General features: G+C 34.5%; 1 protein-coding gene across 6 annotated transcripts in view; it reads left to right on the top strand.

Moving 5' to 3' along the window:
* RIMS2 (regulating synaptic membrane exocytosis 2) overlaps positions 1-24,613 on the top strand; it is a 599,507-nt gene that overhangs the window by 451,590 nt on the left and 123,304 nt on the right. For all 6 annotated transcript variants that reach the window (XM_061123619.1, XM_061123620.1, XM_061123618.1 and 3 more), the window contains one exon: positions 9,817-9,989. In XM_061123619.1, the coding sequence (XP_060979602.1) occupies positions 9,817-9,989 (173 nt within the window). The remainder of the gene's footprint in view (positions 1-9,816; positions 9,990-24,613) is intronic.

The raw sequence follows: 24,613 nt of genomic DNA, 5'->3' as shown, positions 1-24,613 counted from the left end.
AATACTAACCAGTTTTATGAGCTTAGTCAATTCACTTAACTTCTTGGTCTCTAAATTTTCTCATCTATAAAATGAGGAAAGTACATTACATCTTCTCTGAGGTCACTTTCAGCTTTAAAATATTGTTATTTTTTTGAATGAATCAGTGATGAGTGAATAACCAAAAGTATGTTTTCAATATCAAATACCTTTCTTGGGCTTTGTTTTTTTTTTTTCTTAAAGTGTGGTTGTGTGAGTCCTCTTTCTTATGTCTGAACATATTTTGTGATCTCAAGGGACATTTAGTAACTTTCTCTTTCCTGTTACTGAACTGCATACCTGGGGTGTTTCTGAAGCTGGTCAGCTATAAGTCTGAATTTTGGTTTTGCAACATTAAAAAAAAAATTATCAGAGAAACAAGTAAATAATAATTTTTTTAAAATGGAGGACCAGTGAAGGAGGAAGGAATAATGGAAGGAAGGGAAAAAGGGAGGAAAAAATGAAAAACAGAAGAGAGAAGATGAAACAAAAAAAAGAGGGTGGGTGAAAAGGCAGAGGCATGTGTGCGCACTCTGTCACTCAGTTGTGTCTGACCCTTTGTGACCCCATGGACTGTAGCCCTCCAAGCTCCTCTGTCCATGGGATTTTCCAGGCAAGAATACTGGAGTGGGTTGCCATTTTCTGCTCCAAAGGCAAAGGCAGGCAGGGGTAGTCCTTCCCACCTAAGAGTTCATAATCACATCAAGGAAACACATGTACATAGGTAGTACTCATACAAAATAGGTTATATTAAGTAATATAATAAAAGTAAACTATGCAAGAGAAGAATAAAAAGAGAAATATTCATTTGGCTTAAAGAAATCTGGGAATACATTACAGAATAATATATGAGGTGGAAGACAGACATGTCCTTAAGCAAAGTTATAACATAAAAGCATATGAGCACAAGCTATGTTTAAGAAACAGCTAGTAGTTCTTTAGAATAGAAATATTAAACAAAATGGGATACATATTAGAAGGTAAGAATGGAAAAATTGCCTGGGGCCAGATTGTGGAGAGCTTTAATTCTCTCAGTTAAAAATCTAGATGTTCTCTTTTACAATTATGGTCTTTGAAGATTTTTGAAAAAGTCACAAATATGAACAAACTTGTGTTTTCTACATATAACTCTGATGGTATAATTATGACAGATTTGAAAAGGATCCATTTAATTCCTTGTTTAAAGATAAGAGGTCCCAGTCAGAGGCTATTGGCATAGTCTAAGCTAGACATAATTGTTATTCCTTCCCATGTTTGATTGTTGACTGCATCCAAAATGATCTTCATCCAAACCCAAATGATCCTTTGCTATCTTCTCACAGAAAAAAATATGGGTAGTGGGCCTCTTCCAGATTTTCAACAGATTGCAATTATATTTGCCCTATGCCTAAATTTGATGAGTCAAGGCAATTATCAAGCCCTTTTAGGTTTTTCAGTACTATTCAGGCTATTACTTAGTCTGATTCTCTTAAAATGCAAATACCTTGAATTACTTTATTACTTACTTTTTTTTCTTTTATAGTTGATTTACAGTGTTATGTTAGTTTCTGCTGTGTAGCAAAGTGAGTGAGTTATATGTACATATATATACACTTTTTTAAAGATTCCGTTCCCATATAGATCATTACAGAGTATTAAATAGAGTTTCTTGTATTATTCAATAGGCTATTAATTATATATTCTATATAGTTGTGTTTATATGTGTATCCCAGTTTCCCAATTTATGTCTCCCACTTCCCTCCCTGATAGGACCTAATTAATATTTGAAAGGGAACCCTGCTTCATATCTTCAATCCATTACTTTTTAAAAAATTTTTCTTCCTGCTACAGATTCCCAGATTCATTATCCTACTGCTACATTCTCATGTCTTATTTCTGTTACAATTTTGGAGATGTTACAGATTACAGTATCTGTAATATCTCCATCCTGTGTCCTGATAAAATACATAAATATTCTCCAAAAAATTATATAATGAGTCATGTAATATTTAAAGGTATTTACAAAGGACAGATATCAAAAATTCTGATGGCTAAGAAGAGTTTCCTTATGATTATTTATTAATTCTAGCTAGATCTTACAAGCTTCTAATCTGAGGGCAGATACGTTACCATATGTAAAATAGATAGCCAGTAGGAATTTGCTGTGTGATGCAGGGAGCTCAAACCTGGTGCTGTGAGAACCTAGAGGAGCTGGAGGTGGGAGGGAGGTTCAAGGCGAGGGAGGAGGCATGTGTATACCTTGGCTGATTCGAGTGGCAGAAACTAATTCAACATTATAAAGCAATTATCCTCCAATTAAAAATAAGCAAATTTTAAAAAAAGACAAGGATCCATTCATAAGCCCCAAGTAGATAAATATCAAGACATTCGTTTACATTAAATGACTGGTATTTCTTGATTTATTGGAATGGGGAATATTGGAAAAAGAAAAGTCAAAGATAACTCACAAGATTTCTAGGTTTTAGTTGGTTATTGAGCCCATTAAATAATGGAGGGAATATGAAAGATACAAGAAAAGCTGGTTAGGGGTGAAAGGGAATAAATTTGGTTTTGGCTACATTGAATTTGATGTACCTACAAAACAACATATGGGAAATGTCCTTTTAGCATCTGGAAATACAGGTCTGAAGCCTGGGAGAGAAGTGAAAGGTAAAAGATAAAGATTTTTAATCGTTACATGAGTAGATAATGGATTATATCATTCTTTGGGAATATATACAGTGAAAAGAAAAGAAGGCTAAAGATTGACATTTTGGGAAAGTGTAATTTAAAATCAAGTAAGAGAAAGTGAAGCCAGCAAAAGATATTAAGAATGAATAGAGAGAAAGGGGAGAAGCCATGAGTGACATTATTTGAGAAGCCATTATGGAAAAGCTTCAGGAAGGGAGAGGACTGGACTTTAACAGCATTGGATGTAATAGCAAAATCAAAAACAAAGAAAACTAAAGAGACACTCCTGGCTGGTAATTAGGATATTTTTGACATCTGTTTGTTTTTGAGAACAGTTCTAATAAATAATAGGTTAGAATGGGCGAAGGGTTACGGATCCTGAAAAAGAAAATGGTTAATGCATCTGTTAAAGGCAAAAGCACAAGCTCTACAGCCACGTAAGGTTTCCAAACCTGGATTTCATCGCAGAACTAGCATTTCCATCTCTGAAAATTGTGAGGAATCAGTGAAAGTAAATACAGGATGAGGTTTCTCGAGGAAACACTGATTCCTAACCGATACAGAATTCTCACAGAGCCAAGTCTTTGGGAAAGTCATCATGACTACTAGTGTTAATTATTCCTCTACAAATTCTCCGAGAAACTTTTCAGGTTCCTTCAGACCAAGAGTAGTGGCTCTTTAGTAAGTCTTGGCCTCCAAGCTAATGGCTACTCTGTCCAAAACTGTTTCTTTACCTTAAGCTATTCTTATTCCATCTTTCACAAGATGAGTAATTTGCAGATATGATATGTTATTGCCCTTTACTTCTTGTCTCCTAACATGTCTTTGAGAGTCCTCCAAAGTGCATTTATTTCTAACCCCCATCCCTGGTGGTATGCACCAACCTCTCATTCAGTCACCACTTGGTTGGTAACTTGAAATCAGTCATGCCTGCTAAGTCACTTTAATCATGTCTGACTCTGTGACCCCATGGACTGTAGCCCTCCAGGCTCCTCTGTCCATAGGATTCTCCAGGCAAGAATACTGAAGTGGGTTGCCGTGCCCTTCCCCAGGGGATCTTCCCGACCCAGGGGTCAAACACGTGTTTCTTAAGTCTCCTGCATCACCAGGCAGGTTCTTAGCCACTAGCGCCACCTGGGGAAATCAGCCATAGTGGGAGTATTTGTTCTTCAGAAATCAGCCAACTCTGTAAATCAGAATTTTTCCCTTTTGGATAGCTGATTGTTACACATGTACCAGCACATCACTTCCTATCCATACCCATTACAGAGAATGAAAGGATTAACTGCCTGAACTCTATTCAGCTCTCATTACAGTAGTTTATACTCTGACTTGGGCTTCCCTGGTGGCTCAGATGGTAAAGAATCTGCCTGCAATGCAGAAGACTTGGGTTTGATCCCTGGGTCAGGAAGATCCCCTGGAGAAGGGAATAGCAACTCACTCCAGTATTCTTGCCTGGAGAATCCCATGGACAAAGGAGCCTGGTGGGCTACAGTCCATGGGGACGCAAAGAGTCGGACATGACTGAACAACTAACACTTTGACTTTTTCACTTTATACTCCAATTTGATACTTTAGACTGGAGACAGTACCTCAGGATATAGCCCAGATAAAACAACCATTCCACTCACTTCTATTCATTAAAAATTTGTTGAGTTCCTAGTTAGGCATTACTGATCTAGATAATGGGAATACTAAAATAAATATGACAGTAATTATCCTCAAGGAATTTATAATCTAGCAAGAAAAAATGATAGGTAGAAGGTAGATAGATAGTAAGAAAGAGACAGAGACACGGAGAAAGAGACGTGATAAAAGCATAAGAAAGGCATGAATTAAGTAGTTTAGGAACACTCAACGCAATGATCAATTCTCTTGGAAGAAATTAAGAGTTTTCTAGCTGGGATTTCATTTGCAGGATACTGTTTACAAAGCTAAATTTTAAATTATTCCTCAGTTTTCTCTGGCCCTTCCTCATTGTCTTCTCCCTCCAAAGCAGAGGATTTATCATACATACCTTCTTTAGGAGTCCTATCTAAACAAAATGATCTATTGACTGATTTTTGCACAGTGCAACATTCAAATCAGACAATGATAAGAACTTTGGCTAGAGATAAGAACTTTGGACAGAGAAAAGAACATCTGGAAATAGTTCCTTAAAAAGAGAGTACCTACAGGTGTGGTACTAACAAAAGACAGCATCCACTCTGTTTGAATTATTACATGAAATGAAAATAAGGTGATGCAAATAAGAGCATCTTCTTGCTCTTGTGATTGTTTAATTTACCACACTGCCAAGAGTTCCTTTACTCTGTTCTTGGGTCCTCTAGATCCCCCAACCAGTATCAAGAGCCCTGCCCAGAACTTCAGCTTCTCTCTTCTCTTTCAAAGATTTTGTTTGCCCCAGTTTTTCCCTACCATTTGACCTATTCATGTTTTATCTCTGAATATGATATGAATATTCCTCCAAATACTTCCTGATGGCCTAAAACATTTTTCTTCAAGCTTGGACTTTCTTGTTTCCCACTATTTTTCCATAACCAATTCTCAGACTAGAGTTTTAGACAACAGATTATAGTTTTATGGTGAGATTCAATAAATTGAAGACAAGCAATGCTTCAGGAGCTCTCATAGAAGTTCGTATACAAAGCTCAAATGACATGAGTTGCTGAGATGCTACAGAGAAATCAAACAAGGAAATTACTAATTTAATAACTTGAATATACTGGAGAAAATGAAAATTTTATCTTAGAAATTTGAATTTTTTTTCTCAGGAACATTATTATAAAAATTTGATAATAACTTTCCTTGCAGTAGAGCTCTGCTGATACTCTGTTACTTTCCACTGATTTAGATAAATAGGGAGAACATTAACTTTTCCAGGCCACTTAAGAACTCTAGAGTCTGGAACATCCTGGAGAATAATAATTTCCTGTAAATTTTTCTAGTTTATGATCTACTTAATAGTACTGTACAAAACATCAAAATGTTGTCGGGAAAAGCTTCTTCACTGTAGTCCAAGACTTTAATGATCTCCAGTCAGCACAGTTTTCAACTGAGATCCTGTAATCCTATGCAGTAAACCTTCTTTGTTTTTGTTCCATTAAAGATAATGATGAGCACATCATCTATTTTTTATCTGTCAGCTGTAAACTAATACATGCTAATCATTTAAAACATTATTTATTGTATAGTGCCAAAGCAATACCAACCATTTCCTAAAGGAACTTATTCACAGTTGTAACTCATTACCTTGGTGTAATAATTTGGCTGCTTCTGTCTCACTGTTAAATTATATAAATTGTATAACTTTCATTTATCATACTTTCTGAAAAGCAAAAAGATTGAATGACTTTAAAAGTAAACTCCCCTGGTAGGTCAATTATTACTTTGATTTGAGTGATTTGGGGAATTGTATACATAAGATGTTATGTTCTAAATGTATTCAAAATATGTCCTTCTGAAGTTTTACTTATACATTTTTTCTATTATTTCTTACTTTCCAAATTTCTTATTCTGTTTATCATGTGCCTATTTGTAATAGGAACTTGAGCTATATCCCAAAGATAAACATGCTCAGTTGCTAAAAATAGAGAAATGCACTTGATGCAAGCCTTGTGGAGGCAGCAAAGTCATCGTCAAACTAGAGCTCTTAGCTAATTTGTAGTCTTTCTTTGCTTAAACTAATCCATTCAGTGTCTTTTCATTTAGACCTGCTGCTTTAGGTGCTGGAAGTGAACAACTGCTGTGTGCTAAGCATGCTATTGGGTATTTTGAGTATGTTATTTCTCTTACCCCTCACAAGAACTCCTAAAATGAGATTTATCCTTATTTTACTGGTGAAAAACACTGAACCTTAGATTTTAAATTAATGAAATCTTTATGAAATCTTGACTCTTAGGTGCTAAGAGAGTTACAAAGATAAGGAGGGTATTATTCTGGCTTTTCAGAGCTTATATTCTAATAGAAGTTTTGAAAATTAAATATGAATAGACACACACCTATAACAAAAGGTAGCTTCTGATAAATTATATAAAGGCATAAAACTGTAGTATGTGGAATATTATCTTTCTTTAAATTTTGCTTATCCAAAATTTTAGCTCAGCAAACTAAATTATCTGAGAGGTCTTAGCCAAAGATATGTGCTGTGTATACCATATGTGTTTAAGAAAAAAAATTCTCAAGCCTTTGGCTGGCCTGTCTGTACCTATGAATCATAGCATCAGGATCAAAAGCCTTGATGACCTAAGGAGACAAAGGCTAGAATGTGCAAAATCAGAATCCTAACTACTAAAATATAAAAGTCAGATAAGCAGTCAGGATTCATATACTAAGATTGAGAATTAGCAGTTCCCTGTGAGGAGATGCGATATAAGTGACCCAGCCAAATGGGAAAGGTAAGGCCTAAGGACATACCATAAGAGTCAGTCAGAACATTTGGTTTATTATTTCATTTGCTGTATAAATATGTTTTCTGAACTGAATCTCTTATACATAGAAATAATTATATTTTTATTGTAGTTTAGAGCAGTTTTAAAATAATAAACTTCCTGTTGGGTATTTTACCTGATGTTTCTTTTGGTAAATATATTCCTGGAATTGATACTAAGCCAGGATTCAGCTGCTATGTAATCATCATCCTTGTCATCATCTGTCATTTATTAAACACTTCTTAGGTGTCCAATGTTGTGCAAAGTGCATTATGTGCATTATCTTATTTCATCCTTGCAGTGAACCTGGGAATTGGGTATGATTGTTCTCCATATTTTAACAAATAAAAAACTGAAACTCATAAATGCAATTGGCCCAGGATCACAGAACTAATAATTTATGTAACCAGGATTCATACCAGTAATTCAGTGTCATTCCAGAGCATGTGCTGTTAATGATTACATTTACCCTTAGTACTTCTTGAGTTAAAAGTATGGCTTATCATTTGAATTTAGATAATATAATAATCCCATAAGTAAAAACAAAGAAAAAAATTGCTTTTCTATTCAATGATAAATTATTTTTTAAAGATATAATAGCAATATGCTCCTCTTTTTTAATTATAAATTATAAGAATAAGAAAGATAAAAAAAAAGAATAAGAAAGATAAAGTTCCACCAATACAATATAGTATCCATTGAACAATTTAATAATATTGAAAAGTTTCTTATTGTCCATTTTTAATATATATGAAGTATCTCAAAAATATATAAAGAAAATGAAATACTTCCATTTGAGATCAAATTTACTTTTAATAAATTTCATGGAAAAAAATCCGTATATGTGTGTATCCAGCATTATCTATGCTAGCCAGTATATACTGGTTATTTGTGTGTGGATGTGTGTATATATATTTATTTTTAATACACTGGCTTACATAGATAATGTTGGATCCATCCATTGAAATGCTATTCTGGGCAATGACGAAAACGTTGTCATTTAAAGTAAATTTTTTTCATTGTTTTAAAATGACTTCAGTTTGAAAAAACAATATCATGGACTGAATGCTCTCTAAATAAATGCATTGTGAATAAATATTTCTTTTAAAATCAAATATAATAGTCCTATTTACATAGATATTTCCTGGGAAACAGGCAATGATTTTTTAAGGAACTTTACTCTATTTTTTTATAATCAAGAATTCCAACAAAGTCAAAAGTTAGAGTGGATTTAGAAAGGCCATATTTCACCTAATTTTTGTATTTCAGATAAAGGATTTGATTATAACATTTTGTGGACCTTCGAAACAATTCTTATATTTTACCTTTAGAAATGGATCAGTTATTAACTCAAAAATATTTAACAGAATACTGGGAGAGATGAGGAGGGTTGAGGGGGAGAAACAGATCATTTGAATTGATCTAATTAATGTTTATGCTATACACTATTGCCATTCAACTTGCTTTACCCAAAATATTTTTATCTAGCTAATTTTTTCAGTGAATTGTTACTCATATAGGATTATTTATTAGGTAATGATTATTCAAGTCACAGTAAATGCTTTGCATAAGATAATCATCGTTATAATGATTTGTTAAATTTGCCACTATCTATGGTTTCAAAAATTTCCATTATGAAATTCACCAGGTAAGAATTTTTACCATTATGTTTAAGTAGATATTAACAAAGAAAAATCCATTAGCAGATAGTCTCTTAGCCCAATAATAGCCATCAGGTAGTAATGGTACAGTAATAATACTGGCTGCATTATTTTATATTATGCCATATACCAGGCATGTATTATTTCTGATTTTCAAAACAATGCTGCAAGGATCAAAACAATGCTGCAAGGAAGATATTATTTTCCCTATTATTTTATAAACAGGATCTTAAAGGTGGAATAATTTGCTCAAGTTTACCCAGCTAGTAATAGTTTTCCTTACTCCAGGTTTTCAAGACTTCAAAATCTATCCTTTTTTTACATTCCATATGTCATCAACATAAAGCCTCTATGATGGTTTTCAGTTTACCAGAATATTTGAACACCCTGTACCCTGGCTGTGCCAGATAATCATCTGATTATTTCAATTTCAGGAAGTTTGAATTATCATAAATAATAATGACTTTTTCTAGCATTTCTAGGATTCATCAAAATTCCAGCAACCACTCAGAAATTAAACTTTCTCTTTTCTCTTGGCCTTTCTTTAAAAAGTTAGTGTTTTAATAATTAGATTTTGTATTACCTCTAGGTTTTCACTGAAGCATAATGGATTTAAGAGAAAATTTATGCTACTAAAATTGGTTTTCATAAGTTACAGTGGCAACTTCATCATGCTTTAAAAAAAATTTTATTCAAAAATTTTAAAAAATTTGCTTCCTAATATTAAGCCAAATATTTATTTCCCAGATTTTACCTAAATGTTCTTCCCTGAGGCCATTGCTCTTGTGAAACTGTTTTAATGGCCTTCATTGGGGTGTGGTGAAAATGCTCTAATTGACTTTGCTGAAAACAAGGGTTTCATATAAACTGAATTTTTCTTTTAGGATAATTGCCATTCACTTTTGTTTTATATGCAACTGAGTGGGGTTTTGCAGTATCCTCTGTGGACAATTAAAGTGCTGAAATAGGAGAAGCGAATAATTGCTTTGTGTGGTAATACTGACAACTTCTGCGTGTTTGTCAATCTGTGTTAACAGTATCGATCAGGATGGGATCCTCATAGAGGGGCAGATAATATTTCCACTAAATCTTCGGACAGTGACGTAAGTGATATATCTGCGGTTTCCAGGACTAGTAGTGCTTCTCGTTTCAGCAGCACAAGCTACATGTCTGTCCAATCAGAACGGCCAAGAGGAAACAAGAAAATCAGGTGAGTAGGGGGACTTTAAGAAGAAAATTCTAAATATGTTTTAGAAAATCTCTATTTTTCTTTGGATAAATATAAAATCCTTTCCTTCTAAATGGTTAATATATATCATGAAGACAATAAACAACTTCTGTGATTACTTTTTATTATATTTTGGTCTACATTTCATACTTTTTTGCACAGAAAAGTTTTATAGAACTTATAATAATTTTCTTACTAGATTATTCGAAATAGTATCATTAGCTATTTTTCTTGTTTGTTATTGAAAAAGTGGTTCTGTTGTTGTATTTTTACTGAGATTAAAGGGATGGTTAAATGAAGACGTGAATGTTTTTAACATTCTAAGGAATATGAAAAATCATATTGGAAGGTGTGTTTTCCTAGATGAACACATTTCAATGATTAAGAAAACACAACATTACTTTTTTAGTAGGATGCTCTCTTGTCCTCCTGAAACTTTTATAAATGCATGGAAGTTTCTCCAAAAAATTTATAAATGTATGTTAGTATAATTTTCATTTATCACCTCATCCATAGACTTTATGGGCACCTAAGCTAAATTAGTTGTGTTGTTTGTTTTTTTTTTTAACTCCTGTTGGATCAAAACAAAACAAAAATCAGTAATGGGGAGACCACAACTTTTTTCCAGGTAACTTTGTAACATAACAGGAAAACACAACTTAAAAAAAGCAATTTTGATTTAACTGTTGCTTACATAGTGCTTCTCTGTTATACACTGGAGAAAAAGTTTTCAATGTTTAAAAGATGTAATTTTTATCTATGTTTTAGTAATTTTCATTACTTTTCTATTTAATTTAGTATGTATTTTTTTTCTTAACATTTTCTTTCTTTTCTGTGTTTGTTTGCATGCCTTCAATTTGTGTTGCTTTCAAAAGGCCGAAGGGACTAGAAGAGGGAGGGAAACAAGGGGATGAGCATGAAGAGATAGTTCATGCGGAGGAAGAGGTGAAGGAGGAAAGAACTAAGGAGAAAGAGAAAGGGAAAGACAGTACAAACATGTGTAATAAGGAGGAAAACAGAGAATCAGGAGAGGAGGAAAGAATACCAGATACACCTGAGCCAGGGAAAGAAAAAGAACAGTGGAATAAAGAGGATTTGCAAAAGCAGTTCTCACAAGATGATGACAGGTAAAATTTGCTTATTTTTGTAGACATTTCCCATTAGCTATAGCCTTTCTCCTACTCCTATTTTGCCATTTGCATTTGGTTTATTTTCTTGCATTTTATCTATTTAGCTTCTAATACAACTAATTAATGTGTTGACAAGTTACTATCCAACAGATTGATTTATTAACCAGTCTTCAATTTGTATACACTAGCTTTGAGTATGATTTAATTGGGTTTTTAAATTCTTTTTGACTAGGTAAATCTAAAGTAAATTTCCCTTTCCATTTTTTTTTTTTTTTTTTTTTTTAGCGTGAATTATATCTTCCCAATTTGTAGAGTCAAAAATCTTTAAAATGAGGTTCTGAAGGGGCTGGGAAAGTGTAGCCTGCTCTACAAGAAATATTATACACTAGAAATGAACTTTTAAAATGAGTGGCAAAATAGGTAGCAAAAAGTAAGCTTTATTCTGTCCTCGAATAAAGAGAAAAGCAAGCCCTTTGTCTTATAGTTTTCTGGTGGGTTCTAGTGCAGTTTTAATTCCTGAGGAAGATTGTGAAGAACAGTGTTCTTTGATCCTTTCAAAAGAAAGGATAGCGGGCCTCAGGGCTTGTTAGAAGGCAAACATGTTGGGTTAGAAATTCATTCGGCTAGAAAACTGCCAGAGAAGGAACTTTGAACAGGGGGAAAATGGAAAAAACATAACAGCAAGGCATAAAGCCAAGTATGTTTTCATTTTCATGATGTAATAATGCGTTAGTAAGGATGAATCCATTTTCACAGTCGCATCAGCATAAGTACACAGTAGACCTCATCTTTCTGCCTGAGGAGATGAGATTCTCTAGCTGCATTTCTCTGAGACTAAGAGTTGCAAAGCATGTACGGTTTGGAGGAATTTGGTTTTCTAGTAGCCGATTCAGAATCTGATTTTGTATTCTTATGAAGTTGGCATAATAAGCACACCCAATTACAAGCCACATTTTGCTTTATTATATATAAATTCAATCTCAATTAATGCTTCACTCAAAATTAATGAGAAGATAATCATAATAAATGTTTACCCCCTTGGTATACAATTCAGTGGTCTAATTCTATGACACTTCACTTTTTGTCTCAGTTTGCTATATTTAACTATCTGTGGTCTATGAAGGTTTCTATGTAACAGACACAAAACCTAAAAGTTAATTTTAAGTTAGGCATATTTTGTGATTCCAATCTAAACTAGTAATTTCAAGTCTATTTTCTTTGTTTACATTGCTTTATTAATGAAGACTATTTTTCTGACTTATTTGGCATAGGGTCATTTCATCATTAATTCACAGAGAATAGTTTTCCAAAATTTCCTTAGAAAGAGACACAGAGCTTCCTTTCTTTAAAAAGCAGAGCAAAATGAGGGCCTCTATTGTGTTTTCCTTTCTTTAAATTGTGTGAAGGAGAACATATGAGACCCTTGGTGTGTGCCTGTTGCCAAAGTCTATGTTAGCATATCTGGCTTGGTGGGGAGAAGTTTGGAGGTTATAATTTTAAGTTCTTGATTTTTAATATTAATTTCTTCTTGATAAAAGCACATTATTTTATACAGGAAAGAAAAGGATGGTATATTCCTAGCAATGAGTCTTTTAAAGCACTGTGCTCTGCTTAATATAACTATGTAATGCTTGCAGAACTGGAAACTACACAGGGCCAGGCTGATGTCTTTAGGGAACATATATTCCATAAGATGGCAAAAAGTATCAACTGCAATTATTTGTGAGAAAATGTTGGTGTCACTAATTAATTTTTGTAGCGTAAGATCCTGAATTAGCTTTCACATCTCAGAATAAAATGAGAAATCTTTATTCCAAGAGAAAATATGTCTGAGTACTGTTAGTAGCATTTTGTTTTGGTAGTTGATGTATATAATCATGGATTATTTAAATGACAAAAACAACTTAATATGCTTGTACCACATTATTGGAAGTACTCTTATTCTATAGTACACCATTGATATTTACTTGTAATCCAAGTTTCGTAAAAGAAAAATTTCTGACTTCAGAGTTTAATATCTATAGCAATGCTGGTATATTTAAAATTAGCACAATAACTGCAATGAACCAAATCCATTATAGTTGCTATTTTCATTATAGTGATAGGATCTCATTGTTGTGATACAAAATTATATTGTTTGTGTTATAGTAACTGTAGTAAAGTAGGTCTTTTGAATGTACAAGTAGAAAATGAATAGCAAAGAGTAAATTTTTTAAAAAATACATTAAATATTTGAATATAATAGTTTTCAAAGTAGCTTAGTAGATAATACATTCGTATTTAGCTATTTGTATTTCCACACAGGTATATTGGTCTGGTTAAATATCCATCTATCATTAATGATTGTCTAGCAATCATTTCTAGAAAATCTGATTTACCATTTAAAATATTTTTCTCAGTCTGTGTACCTGGATATGCTTTAAATGTTATAGCTATTTACACCTATTGATTATATACCATATATATATGTGGTAGGCTATCCCAGAAAAAAGTTTCCAGAGGTAATGAAAAATCATTCAGTGAACCAGTGCTAATTTAGAAAATTTCTCAGGCAGTGTACTTTGAACTGGGGATAAAAGTGAAATCAAGCAGTTCTAAATTTCTAAGTCTGAAGGTCAAGCAATTTCTTAGCCTTGCGTGGATGGATGCTTAAGGATAGCTCCATATCCAAAAAATTTTCATCAAGAAACAAATAAATTCACAAGGATATTTGATGAAAGAATTTGGCATAAGAAGTAGATCTTAAGTAAATCTGCAGTGGAAGATAGAAAAATAAATATTGAAAAGTATAGTATTGTCAAAACTAACAACACCGATAGCTTTGTGATCAAATTACTCATCCATTCCTCCAGATTCTGTTCTGGGCATATAAGACCAAAGGAAAAATAATTCAAGAAACTCGTTTATCTACAAATTTGTGTAGATAGCCAAATAAGATATCCTGAACCTCAACAGATTGCCTGCTCCTCAGATCTTCTCATATTTTTGTATTACTCAGCTTTCTTTTAATAGAAATGTTATAGTTTATAGTTGTGTAAAAACTTTATGGCTTCATTATTGTAAAACGGATTCAAGGTCTTAGGTAAAAGTGAAACATTCACGCAAAGATTCATGTTAATGAAGACTACACAGTAAACCTTGAGAATTTGTATTTATCTGATATTTAGCAAATTTTTATGCTTTACATGCTTATAGAAGAGTCAATTTAAATGATCATTTGTAAGACCAAAATATGAATTAAAAGTTTCAAAAATTAAAAAAAAAATGAGTTCTCAGGCATGTGTAAAAGTGGTATGTATATTTTCTCTTTCTGAAGAAAATATTCTTGAGGTAGGAAAAGTTTTCAAAGGAAAAAGATGGCATCAGTTCAAAATATTCATGAATAACTGTTTTTAGGAGTCTTAAGCCATCTAAATTATCTAGCAAAAAAAATTTTTATAGTCTTTAAAAGGGCAAGCAGAATAATTGTTAATGAAATATTTACTCTTGCTAACTTATAGATCAGAGTTCCAGATCAGAGTTAAAATGTGGTAACACATTTTCCTGACTATGTGATATAACTTGATGTTAACACATACATACTCATGTGTTATTGACCTTTAAAGGGGAAACAGTATGTCTTATGAAAATAATTATGGATTAGGAATCTAAAATACCTGTTTTCTCATTCTGATTCTGTTACCTGTCCCTAGCCACTTTGCCTGGCTTTTTTCACTTGTCAAATAAATGAATGAATTATTCACACTCCTTCTCATTGTTTAGATGAGTACATTACACAGCAAAGGAAAAGTAAGCATCTTCTGTTATACCAATGATTTGTCTTTGTCATGAATTCAAGAAATAATTGGGTCTCTCTAACCACCAGTAGAACAAACAGCTCAATATATGTTTCTCTCACCTAGCAGATGATTCCAAAATTTAGGTTACTTTTGTAATACTTCATTGATCAGGTTGAATTTTTGTTGTTTTCTGGAAGTATGTCTCAGTGCTAATCTCCCAGAGGGCGTACTGATGGATTATGCTGTTCAGTCGATAAATTATTGATGGCTTGTGTTTCCCCTTCTCACTGAAGCTATCTTCTCGTTAATACCACTGAAAATCTTACACACCCAGGCAACATCTATTCTGTTTTATGATTGTGCGTGAAAAGGGAACTTTAAAAAAACACCCCAAAAATGCTTGATTATGACTTTTAGAATTTTGATCCTGTAAAGGCCCAGGAATTTGCATTTTAAAAACAAACACCTGCCCACCACGTGATTATGATGTTATCCTTCCTCTCTTTTGGGTTGCTTATATATCCTCATGAATGCTGAGATCGGCTTGTCAGTTTCGAAGGGGAAAAAAGCAGCTAGGATTTTGACTGGGATTGTTTAATTAGAGCAATTTGGGGATTATTGCCATTTTAGAAAATGTTGTCTTCTAATCCATGAGCACAAAGATGTTCCCTTTATGTTACTTTCTTTCAGTGATGTTTCATAGTTTTCAGGATACATACCTTGTACTACTTTTGTTAAATTTATTCCAAATATTTTATTTTTGAAGTGGAATTATTATTAAATTCATTTTGTGCCTAATCATTGCTAGTATATAGAAATGCAGTTTATTTTTATAACTTGATCTTGAAACCTACAACCATGCTATATTCATTTATTAGCTGTAAAAGTCTTTAGTTAATACCTTAGGATGTTCTATATGAGGTCATGTCATCTATGACTAAAGATAATTTTACTTCTTCCTTTCTGATCTGAATGCCTTTTGTTTCTTTGTCTTGTCAAATTGACCTGGCTGAAACCATCACTGCAATATTAAATAGAAATGCTCATGGAATGTTATTTAAAAGAAACAGCCACGTACAATTGCACATTAGCTCTAAAAGCATTTCTGAGGGCGTTGTCTCCTGTGCCACTCATCCATTTTAGAATAGTCTGTGTAAAACTTTATTTTAAAATTTTGAGTAGCTGTCTTTAAGAATAGATGTATCTGTTTCACTGAAAAAGAATGTAGCCCACTGTATGTTTTCTTTTCTAGTCTATCAGGAGGTTCAAGTTCATGGCCAAAGACATGATCATTCTAATCAGTTTCTTGAACTACATTGTACTAAAATCATTACCTATAATAACTGACATTTTTACTTTTCCTTTTTTTTGAGACTCTGCTTCTTTATACCTGTTTTATTACAATTGTGTTATATAACTTTGTTCTAAAAAACTCTCAAATTGTATATGCTGCTAAATCATAACAGCTTTAATATTGCATCTAACCTTTCAACCTTTACAATTCAACCCCATTACATTCTCTTCTTGAAATGTTTTTTCCTCTGCACTCTTGTGATTGTACACTCCTTTAGGTTTCTATCCGTCTTTCTGATCACTTTTGTCTTCTTTGGGAGCATTCTCTTTGCCCCTTGATAATTTCCAGACTCCCATACTAGGCCGTCTTTCCTTTGCGTGTTCTATCTTGATGGGGCTTTCTATTCCATGACTTTCGGTAGCATCTATGTCTTGATGGCTTCCAAATCTGTATTTCCAACCCAGGTCTCTTTCTTATTCATCTGTCAGATCTGTTCAGTCCTCTTCTGGCCATCTTCTTATCTGTCCTGGGGATGTACCAAAGTCAGCATGTATAATTGAATTCATCATACCTCTCACAGAACAGGCGACCACATTTAGTAACCCACTCGCCATTTTGTACTCTCTCGGGATGTGGCAGCAGCATCCTCACGCCTGCCCCAACCAGAAACCTGAGCATCAGCCTTTACTAGTCCTTCCCCTGAGCACAATTCCCTCCCTCCAGTCACCGTGTCTTATTGATCCTAAAACTGAATTATCTGTGAAGTACTTCATTTCTCCCTAACTCTATATCTACTTCCATGATCTACACTACTATCTCTTATGGAGGTTAGTTTAGTAGATTAGTTTAATAGGAAAATCTTATATTTTAAAAATAATAGCCTTTAAATCTGAGCTCGTTATGCTAATAGCATAAAAAATGAGTAGTCAGATTCTTTGAAGTTGTTTATTTGTGAATTGTAGACCTTTAAAGTATGAATTTTATGGTATGTGAATATACTTTAAAAATGGTCAGAAGGTTTCTGAAAAAAAAAAAAAAAAAGAGATCTGTGTTTCTTCTTCAGTAAATATTATGAGTATAGTGGTAATAAAATGCAGGTGATACTTTGTTTAGGGTTAAGTTTGTCAAGCATGTCTTGTTTTCTACTCCAATACTCCTTAAAAACTACTTTTCAATAAAATCTTCATCTCTCTCTTTTTTGAATTCTTGTATACATTTTTAATATCACCAGCATGCTGAAGATGAATGACATACAGGTTTATTCTCAAGAAAAGTTGATAATTTTATTTTTCCTTTATTTTTTTTTTTGCAGCCTCAAATTTTTCCTTTTCACATAAATTTAGTTGTTAGCCTAAAACTCTGAAATAATTCTCTCCTCTCTGTGTCTGTCTCTCTCTGTCTCTGTATCTATCTCTAGATAGATACATAGATAGATTCCTCAGTTAATAAGTAAATAAGCTATTCTCATAAAAATTTAGGAAAATTTCCATGTGTGGGAATCTGAGCATGCTGTGACTTCCCAGTCTCTGTTTTGGGTCACCAAAAGGGATAAATCTGAGATTTGAACATGAATGTGGTCTGAAGAGAAAGGGCATTTGAAGATGGGAAGGCACTGGTACTAGAGTAAGAACCTGGAGATGGAGGAAGGGTTTGGTTCAGAAGCATAGGTGGACTCTGGGTTGGCTCAAACCAGAAAAAATGACAGATAAGAAAATAGATCAGTTATTAGACAGGGAGTTGGGAAATTGGTTGTCACTGCCTGTTGGCCCTAATATTCTCAAACACACAAGCGAGAGTGTAAGGGTTTAGAAGTTGAATTTGAGATTTAATTTGAAGATTTGGAATAATCACTGAAGAAAATAAGAGAAAGTAGCTTACCAAAGACAAATTTAAAAGTTGATGAATAGTTCTGCAGATCTAGAGGGTTGGAGACCAGCAATTTCAAGACACACCAGCGTGGGAGAGTAGTGTGATCTCTTCTAGCAGCACTGAGCCCATCCAAGTGTGGAAACACAATTCAGACTGTAGCATTTGTGGAGGAGTGGGAGTTTTGATGGATGGAGTTGCTGGGAAAATAGTGGTTGAAAGCAACTGAGGGTGCTTGTGTAAATGTCAGTGTTAGACAAGGGGGAGGAAAAGTCCATATGGGAACTTAGAGACTAGGAAAATGTAGAGAAAATTCAAGAATTAGAAAGCTAGGTCTTGTAGTCAAAAAGGAAATTTAGGGTGTTGGGCAGGTAGAGCATGTTGTTGAAACTTAAGATCTTGTGGTGGAGCTATTTTCACTAGTTAACAAATTCTAAGACAAAAGCATTTGAGTGAGTGTTGTTGCAACTTATGATCTTGGTGGTAGAGCTATTTTCACTCGTTGACAAACTCTAAGACATAAGCCTTTGGAGAAAGTAGGAGAGTGGGTGAAAAGAATAAAAGTGAAGGTAAGGAGATATGTGAGTTTTGGAATTACAAAGCAATTTGATAGGTCTTCTTAATGAATACTTATATTTGATATGGTTATGAGAATTTGGGAATTGAAAAGAAAACTAAGCCAGCTCAAAAACGTCAGTGAATGAGTCAGTGACCACGAGGTCATCAGATGACAGTAGGAAAGGGAAAAAACGGTTGGTATATGTCAGCATGGCCAGAAGTCAGAGAAAAGAAAGCTTAATAAAGAAAGTTTAACTTTAAAGTAGAAGAGAAATATATTTTTTAAGTAGCTAGTAGATAGAAATATGGTAACCTATGAAGAAGGGTAAGTATTTTTCACTAGAGAAGATTTCAGTGGAAGCAGAGTTCTCAAGAAAGCAGCAGGTTTCGGTTAAGATGGTAATGGAGAGGGTCGGGAACAAGTGGTAAGGGCACAGCTTTGTAACAGTACCACCTGGCTTTTGCTTTGTTGCTGGTGTCACCATATTTTCAGAGTGGTCTTCACAGCTAACTCATAAGAGTTCTACTCAATACCGCCTCTCAGTACTTTGATATGAAATTGGAGATCTGTGTTAATTAAAATTTACTCCTACATCTTTTTTTTTTTATTATTATTATTATTTTTTTTTCCAGTGGGTTTTGTCATACATTGATATGAATCAGCCATGGATTTACACGTATTCCCCATCCCGATCCCCCCTCCCACCTCCCTCTCCACCCGATTCCCCTGGGTCTTCCCAGTGCACCAGGCCCGAGCACTTGTCTCGTGCATCCCACCTGGGCTGGTGATCTGTTTCACCATAGATAGTATACATGCTGTTCTTTTGAAATATCCCACCCTCACATTCTCCCACAGAGTTCAAAAGTCTGTTCTGTATTTCTGTGTCTCTTTTTCTGTTCTGCATATAGGGTTATCGTTACCATCTTTCTAAATTCCATATATATGTGTCAGTATGCTGTAATGTTCTTTATCTTTCTGGCTTACTTCACTCTGTATAAGGGGCTCCAGCTTCATCCATCTCATTAGGACTGGTTCAAATGAATTCTTTTTAATGGCTGAGTAATATTCCATGGTGTATATGTACCACAGCTTCCTTATCCATTCATCTGCTGATGGTCATCTAGGTTGCTTCCATGTCCTGGCTATTATAAACAGTGCTGCGATGAACATTGGGGTGCACGTGTCTCTTTCAGATCTGGTTTCCTCAGTGTGTATGCCCAGAAGTGGGATTGCTGGGTCATATGGCAGTTCTACATCTTACATAAATTTTAAGAGGTACACAATTTAATTGACTTTGTAGTATATAATCATTTTTAGCAATTTCTGTTATGTGTATTTCTGTGGTAACTGGTTTCTCTATCCTATTATCACATGGGAAATCTTATTCAGAGATACTTACCCAGATTCATCTTTACTGATAAATTAATTTCGTTCTGGTTAGAATAGCAATTTAGGGTTCTATACATTTAAAATATACATTGGCATTCATTTACATATTAAACTTTCATTTTCTGGCATCACAATATTGATTATAGGTAAATAATGTTTATACAGACTTGTCTGCTATAATGGACTCAACTCATTTTTATTTCTAACATTTGTAACTTTATTTCTAAAATATTATCCCCACAGGCTGTATGTTAGAGAGTAAAATAAATTTAGTGTGAAAGTAGAGAAATAATTAAATTGAAATGATTTCTACCATACAAAATAAGAGCATTAGAAAAGACTGCTGCAGTAGTTTCTGTCATATTCAATATTTATTTTTACAAGCCAAAAGGACAATTAATCCACAACTGTTATTCTAAACTAAATGCAACATTCTAACCAATGACTCCTAATAGAACCACAGATATACCTCAGGATGAACAGTTTTAACATATAGAAGTTTGATTTTTATAGAAATAACAAAATTAAGATCAAGTTTGAAGTCGAAGGATCCCCATGTTGAGTGTTACTGTTACATGCCAGTTTATCAGTATGGGGTGGAACTGTATAGTAAGACCTCATTTCAGATTCTGATTCTCCATATAGAAACGATGAATCTAATCTTAAGGAAGCAAAATTCAAAAAAAGAAAATCCACAAACACCTGGCCTGAGACTTTAGAACCTTAATGACAAAATTTGAATCTTTAATGTTTAGTGTTATCTTGACTTCAGCTTTTCATTCTTACTTTTACCTTCTCTTTACAGGCTCTTGCTTTAATTCCTTTGTGTGTATGCTCACATTGCTTCTGATGTCTGAAGCACAGTTTCTTTCTTTCTTTTTCTGAGTAAAGTACTCATCCTTTTTCTGAGTAAAGTGCTCATCCTTTAACACCCAAGTCAAGTACAGATTCACCCAAGAGACACCATCTCTCCTCTCCCTTCATGATTTATCTAATATTCTGTTACAGTAACAGCTTCTCTTGGGTGCTCATTTTCCTGCCCTGTGATATAGTTAATTATGTATCCACTTAATCTACCATTGTTGACCATTAGGTAGCCCTTTAAGGATATGTATTTATTATTTTTATCTTTTTGCTGTCTTACTTCTCAAAATCTACAATCCCTCACACATTGTAGGCACTCAATAAAATTTGAGGATGAATGCATGAATAAGTGAGATCGTAATAAAGCAGTGACAGTTTTGAGGTGTGAAGAGCTGCTATCACAGTGCTTCAGGAATGTTCAGTATCCGACATGCTCATCTCTTTCTTTGACAAAAATGACAAAGAAGTCACTTTTTTTCCTCAGTGGAAAGAAACTTACTTCTTTCAGAAATCAGTGGAGTTTTTTACTTTGGAGGAATTTGTTTTATGACACACATGTATTCTAGTGTGAAAAGATTTAGTTAGTGGTTTGGTTTACTGATTTGATATATGATGAATGAGAATCATTATTTTATATATATGGTTCAGGTCAGTTGCTCAGTCATATCCGACTCTTTGCAACCCCATGGACTGCAGCACTTCAGGCTCACCAGCTCCCGGAGCTTACTCAAACTCATGCCCATAGAGTCAGTGATAGCATCCAACCGTCTCATCCTCTGTAATCCCTTTCTCCTCCCACCTTCAATCTTTCCCAGCATCAGGGTCTTTTCAAATGAGTCAGTTCTTCCCATCAGGTGGCCGAAGTATTGGAGTTTCAGCTTCAGAATCAGTCCTTCCAATGAATATTAAGGACTGACTTCCTTTAGGATGGACTGGTTGGATCTCCTTGCAGTCCAAGGACTCTCAAGAGTCTTCTCCAACACCACAGTTGAAAAGCATCAATTCTTCTGCGCTCAGCTTTCTTTATAGTCCAACTCTCACATCCATACATGACTACTGGAAAAACCATAACTTTGACTAGATGGACCTTTGTCAGCAAAGTAATGTCTCTGCTTTTTAACATGCTGTCTAGGTTGGTCATAACTTTCCTTCCAGGGAGTAAGCGTCTTTTAATTTCATGGCTGCAATCACCATCCGCAGTGATTTTGGAGCCCAGAAAAATAAAGTCTGCCACTGTTTCCACTGTTTCCCCATCTATTTGCCATGAAGTGATGGGACTGGATTCCATGATCTTAGTTTCCTGAATGTTGAGCTTTAAGCCAACTTTTTCAAATTAAGTTAACCAACTTAATTTTGCTGTTTCTGTTTATCATGGAGTATGAGTGCACATTCCATGGTGCACCTGTCGTGTGCAGAGACTTAGCCTTCCAGTCAGGCGCACTGGGGATTCAGATGGCCCGCTTTCCAAAGTTGGGAATAAGAACTTGGTGCCATGTTACACCAACTCACAGTAAGCGTAATGTCACTTAACGTCATCCAGAATTTATTTTTGGTGTTACAATAAGTAATAATAAAGTCCTCCAAAAATATACATGAGAGATAATATAGAATGATGGTTAAAACTTAGCTCTTTATTCAGACGAAACTGGATTGAGTCCTAGTTCTGCCAGTTCCTAACAATATGAACTTGGGCAAGAAAAAAACACTTTCTTCACCCATATATTAGGGGTAGTAATAATAACATTCTTGCAGAGTTGCCATCAAAATTCAATGGAATTATGTCCTTAAAGCTTTTGACACTGTTCCTGGCACATGACAAGAAGTTGTTATATAATAGGGGTTGAAAAAGAAAAGGATAGGAGATGAAAAGTAAGTTTATAAAATCTCACTTTTTTTAGCTTTTAGATCTGCATATTTCATAGCAACTTTTCTATAACACTTTGCCAGATGACAATTCAAAATAAGGTAGATCCTTCTTATGCTTTGTACAAGAGAAAATAATTTCTGAAATATAAAAAAGATTTTATTAAATTTCACAAAGTAATATAGTAGAGATTCTAGAAAATTTTTATGAGATATGTTTCATAGTTTGACCTTTAGTGGTCTTGGAATTTAAATTATTTTATTCCTTAAATTGTCTTCATTTATTCAGCACCTATTTTTGAACACCTTCTATACACCAGTTGTTGTTCAGTTCCTAAGTCGTGTCTGACTCTTTGTGACCCCATAGACTGCAACATGCCAGGCTCCCCTGTCCTTCATCATCTCCCAGAGTTTGCTCGAATTCATATCCATTGAGTCAGTAATGCTATCTAACCATCTCATCCTCTGCTGCCCCCTTCTCTTTTTGCCTTCAATCTTTCCCACCATCAGGAAAAGACCATCAGGGTCTTTTCCAGTGAGTCTTCACATCAAGTGGCCAAAGTATTGAAGCTTTAGCTTCAGCGTCAGTCCTTTCAATGAATATTCTGTGTTGATTTCCTTTAAGATTGACTGGAGTTTGATCTCCTTGCTGTCCAAAACACTGAAGCATCTTCTCCAGCACCACAATTCAAAAGCATCAATTCTTTGGCACTGAGCCTTCTTTATGGTCCAACTCTTACATCCATACATGACTACTGAAAAAACCATAGCTTTAACTATACAGATGTTTGTCAGCAAAATGATGTCTCTGCTTGTTAATATGCTGTCTAGGTTTGCCATAGCTTTCCTTCCAAGGAGTAAGCATTTTTTAATTTTGCGACTGCAGTCACCATCTGCAGTGATTTTGGAGACCAACAAAAGAACATCTGTCACTGCTTCTACTTTTCCCCCTTCTATTTTCCATGAAGTGAAGGGACTGGATGCCATGATCTTAATTTTTTTTCATGTTGAGAATCACGCCAGCTTTTTCACTCTCGTTTTTCACCCTCATCAAGAGGCTCTTTAGTTCCTCTTCATTTTCTGCCCTAGAGTGGTATCATCTGCATCTCTATCTTGGGTTCTGTGCTAAAACACTGAATAACAAGACCTGATTCCTAACCTCAAAGAGATAGAGAAATAAATAAATGATTACAATATAGAGTAAAAGTATAAAAAGTAATTTTAATATGTGGTTTGATAATAATTCCCTATAGTAAAACATTTAGAATAAGTGAACTGAGGCAGGAAGTGACAAGTGACTCTTTTCAACATTATCCAAGATAAGGAAACAGTCTCAGGAGAAAACCCACAGTTTCTTTTTTAAAACTAATTAATTAATTTTTATCTTATTTTTAATTTTTTGTTGGAAGATAATTGCTTTACAATACTGTGCTGGCTTCTGCCATACATCAACATGAGTCAGCCATAGGTATACATTTGTCCCCCCCATTTTGAACCTCCCTCCCCTCTCCTCCCCACCCTATCCCACCTCTCGGTTGTCACAGAGCAGTGGGTTGAGCTCCCCGTGTCACATAGCAAATTCCCTTGGCTATCTGTTTTACATAGGATAGTGCACATGTTTCCATGGTACTCTCTCGGTTCATCCCACCTCTCCCTCCCGCGCCATGTCCACGAGTCTGTTCTCTGTGTCTGCATCTCCATTGCTGCTCTGCAAATAGGTTCACGAGAACCATCTTTCTCGATTCCACACACATGCATTCTTATACAATATTTGTCTTTCTCTTTGTGACTTACTTCACTCTGTATAATAGGCTCTAGGCTCATACACCTCATTAGAACTGACTCAAATGCGTTTTTTTTTA

Source organism: Dama dama, chromosome 21 (genome assembly GCF_033118175.1).
Source record: "Dama dama isolate Ldn47 chromosome 21, ASM3311817v1, whole genome shotgun sequence".
In the NCBI taxonomy this organism is placed as follows: Eukaryota; Metazoa; Chordata; class Mammalia; order Artiodactyla; family Cervidae; genus Dama; species Dama dama.
The sequence above is the reverse complement of the archived record's forward strand: the minus strand, read 5'-3'. Positions and strand labels throughout refer to the sequence as shown.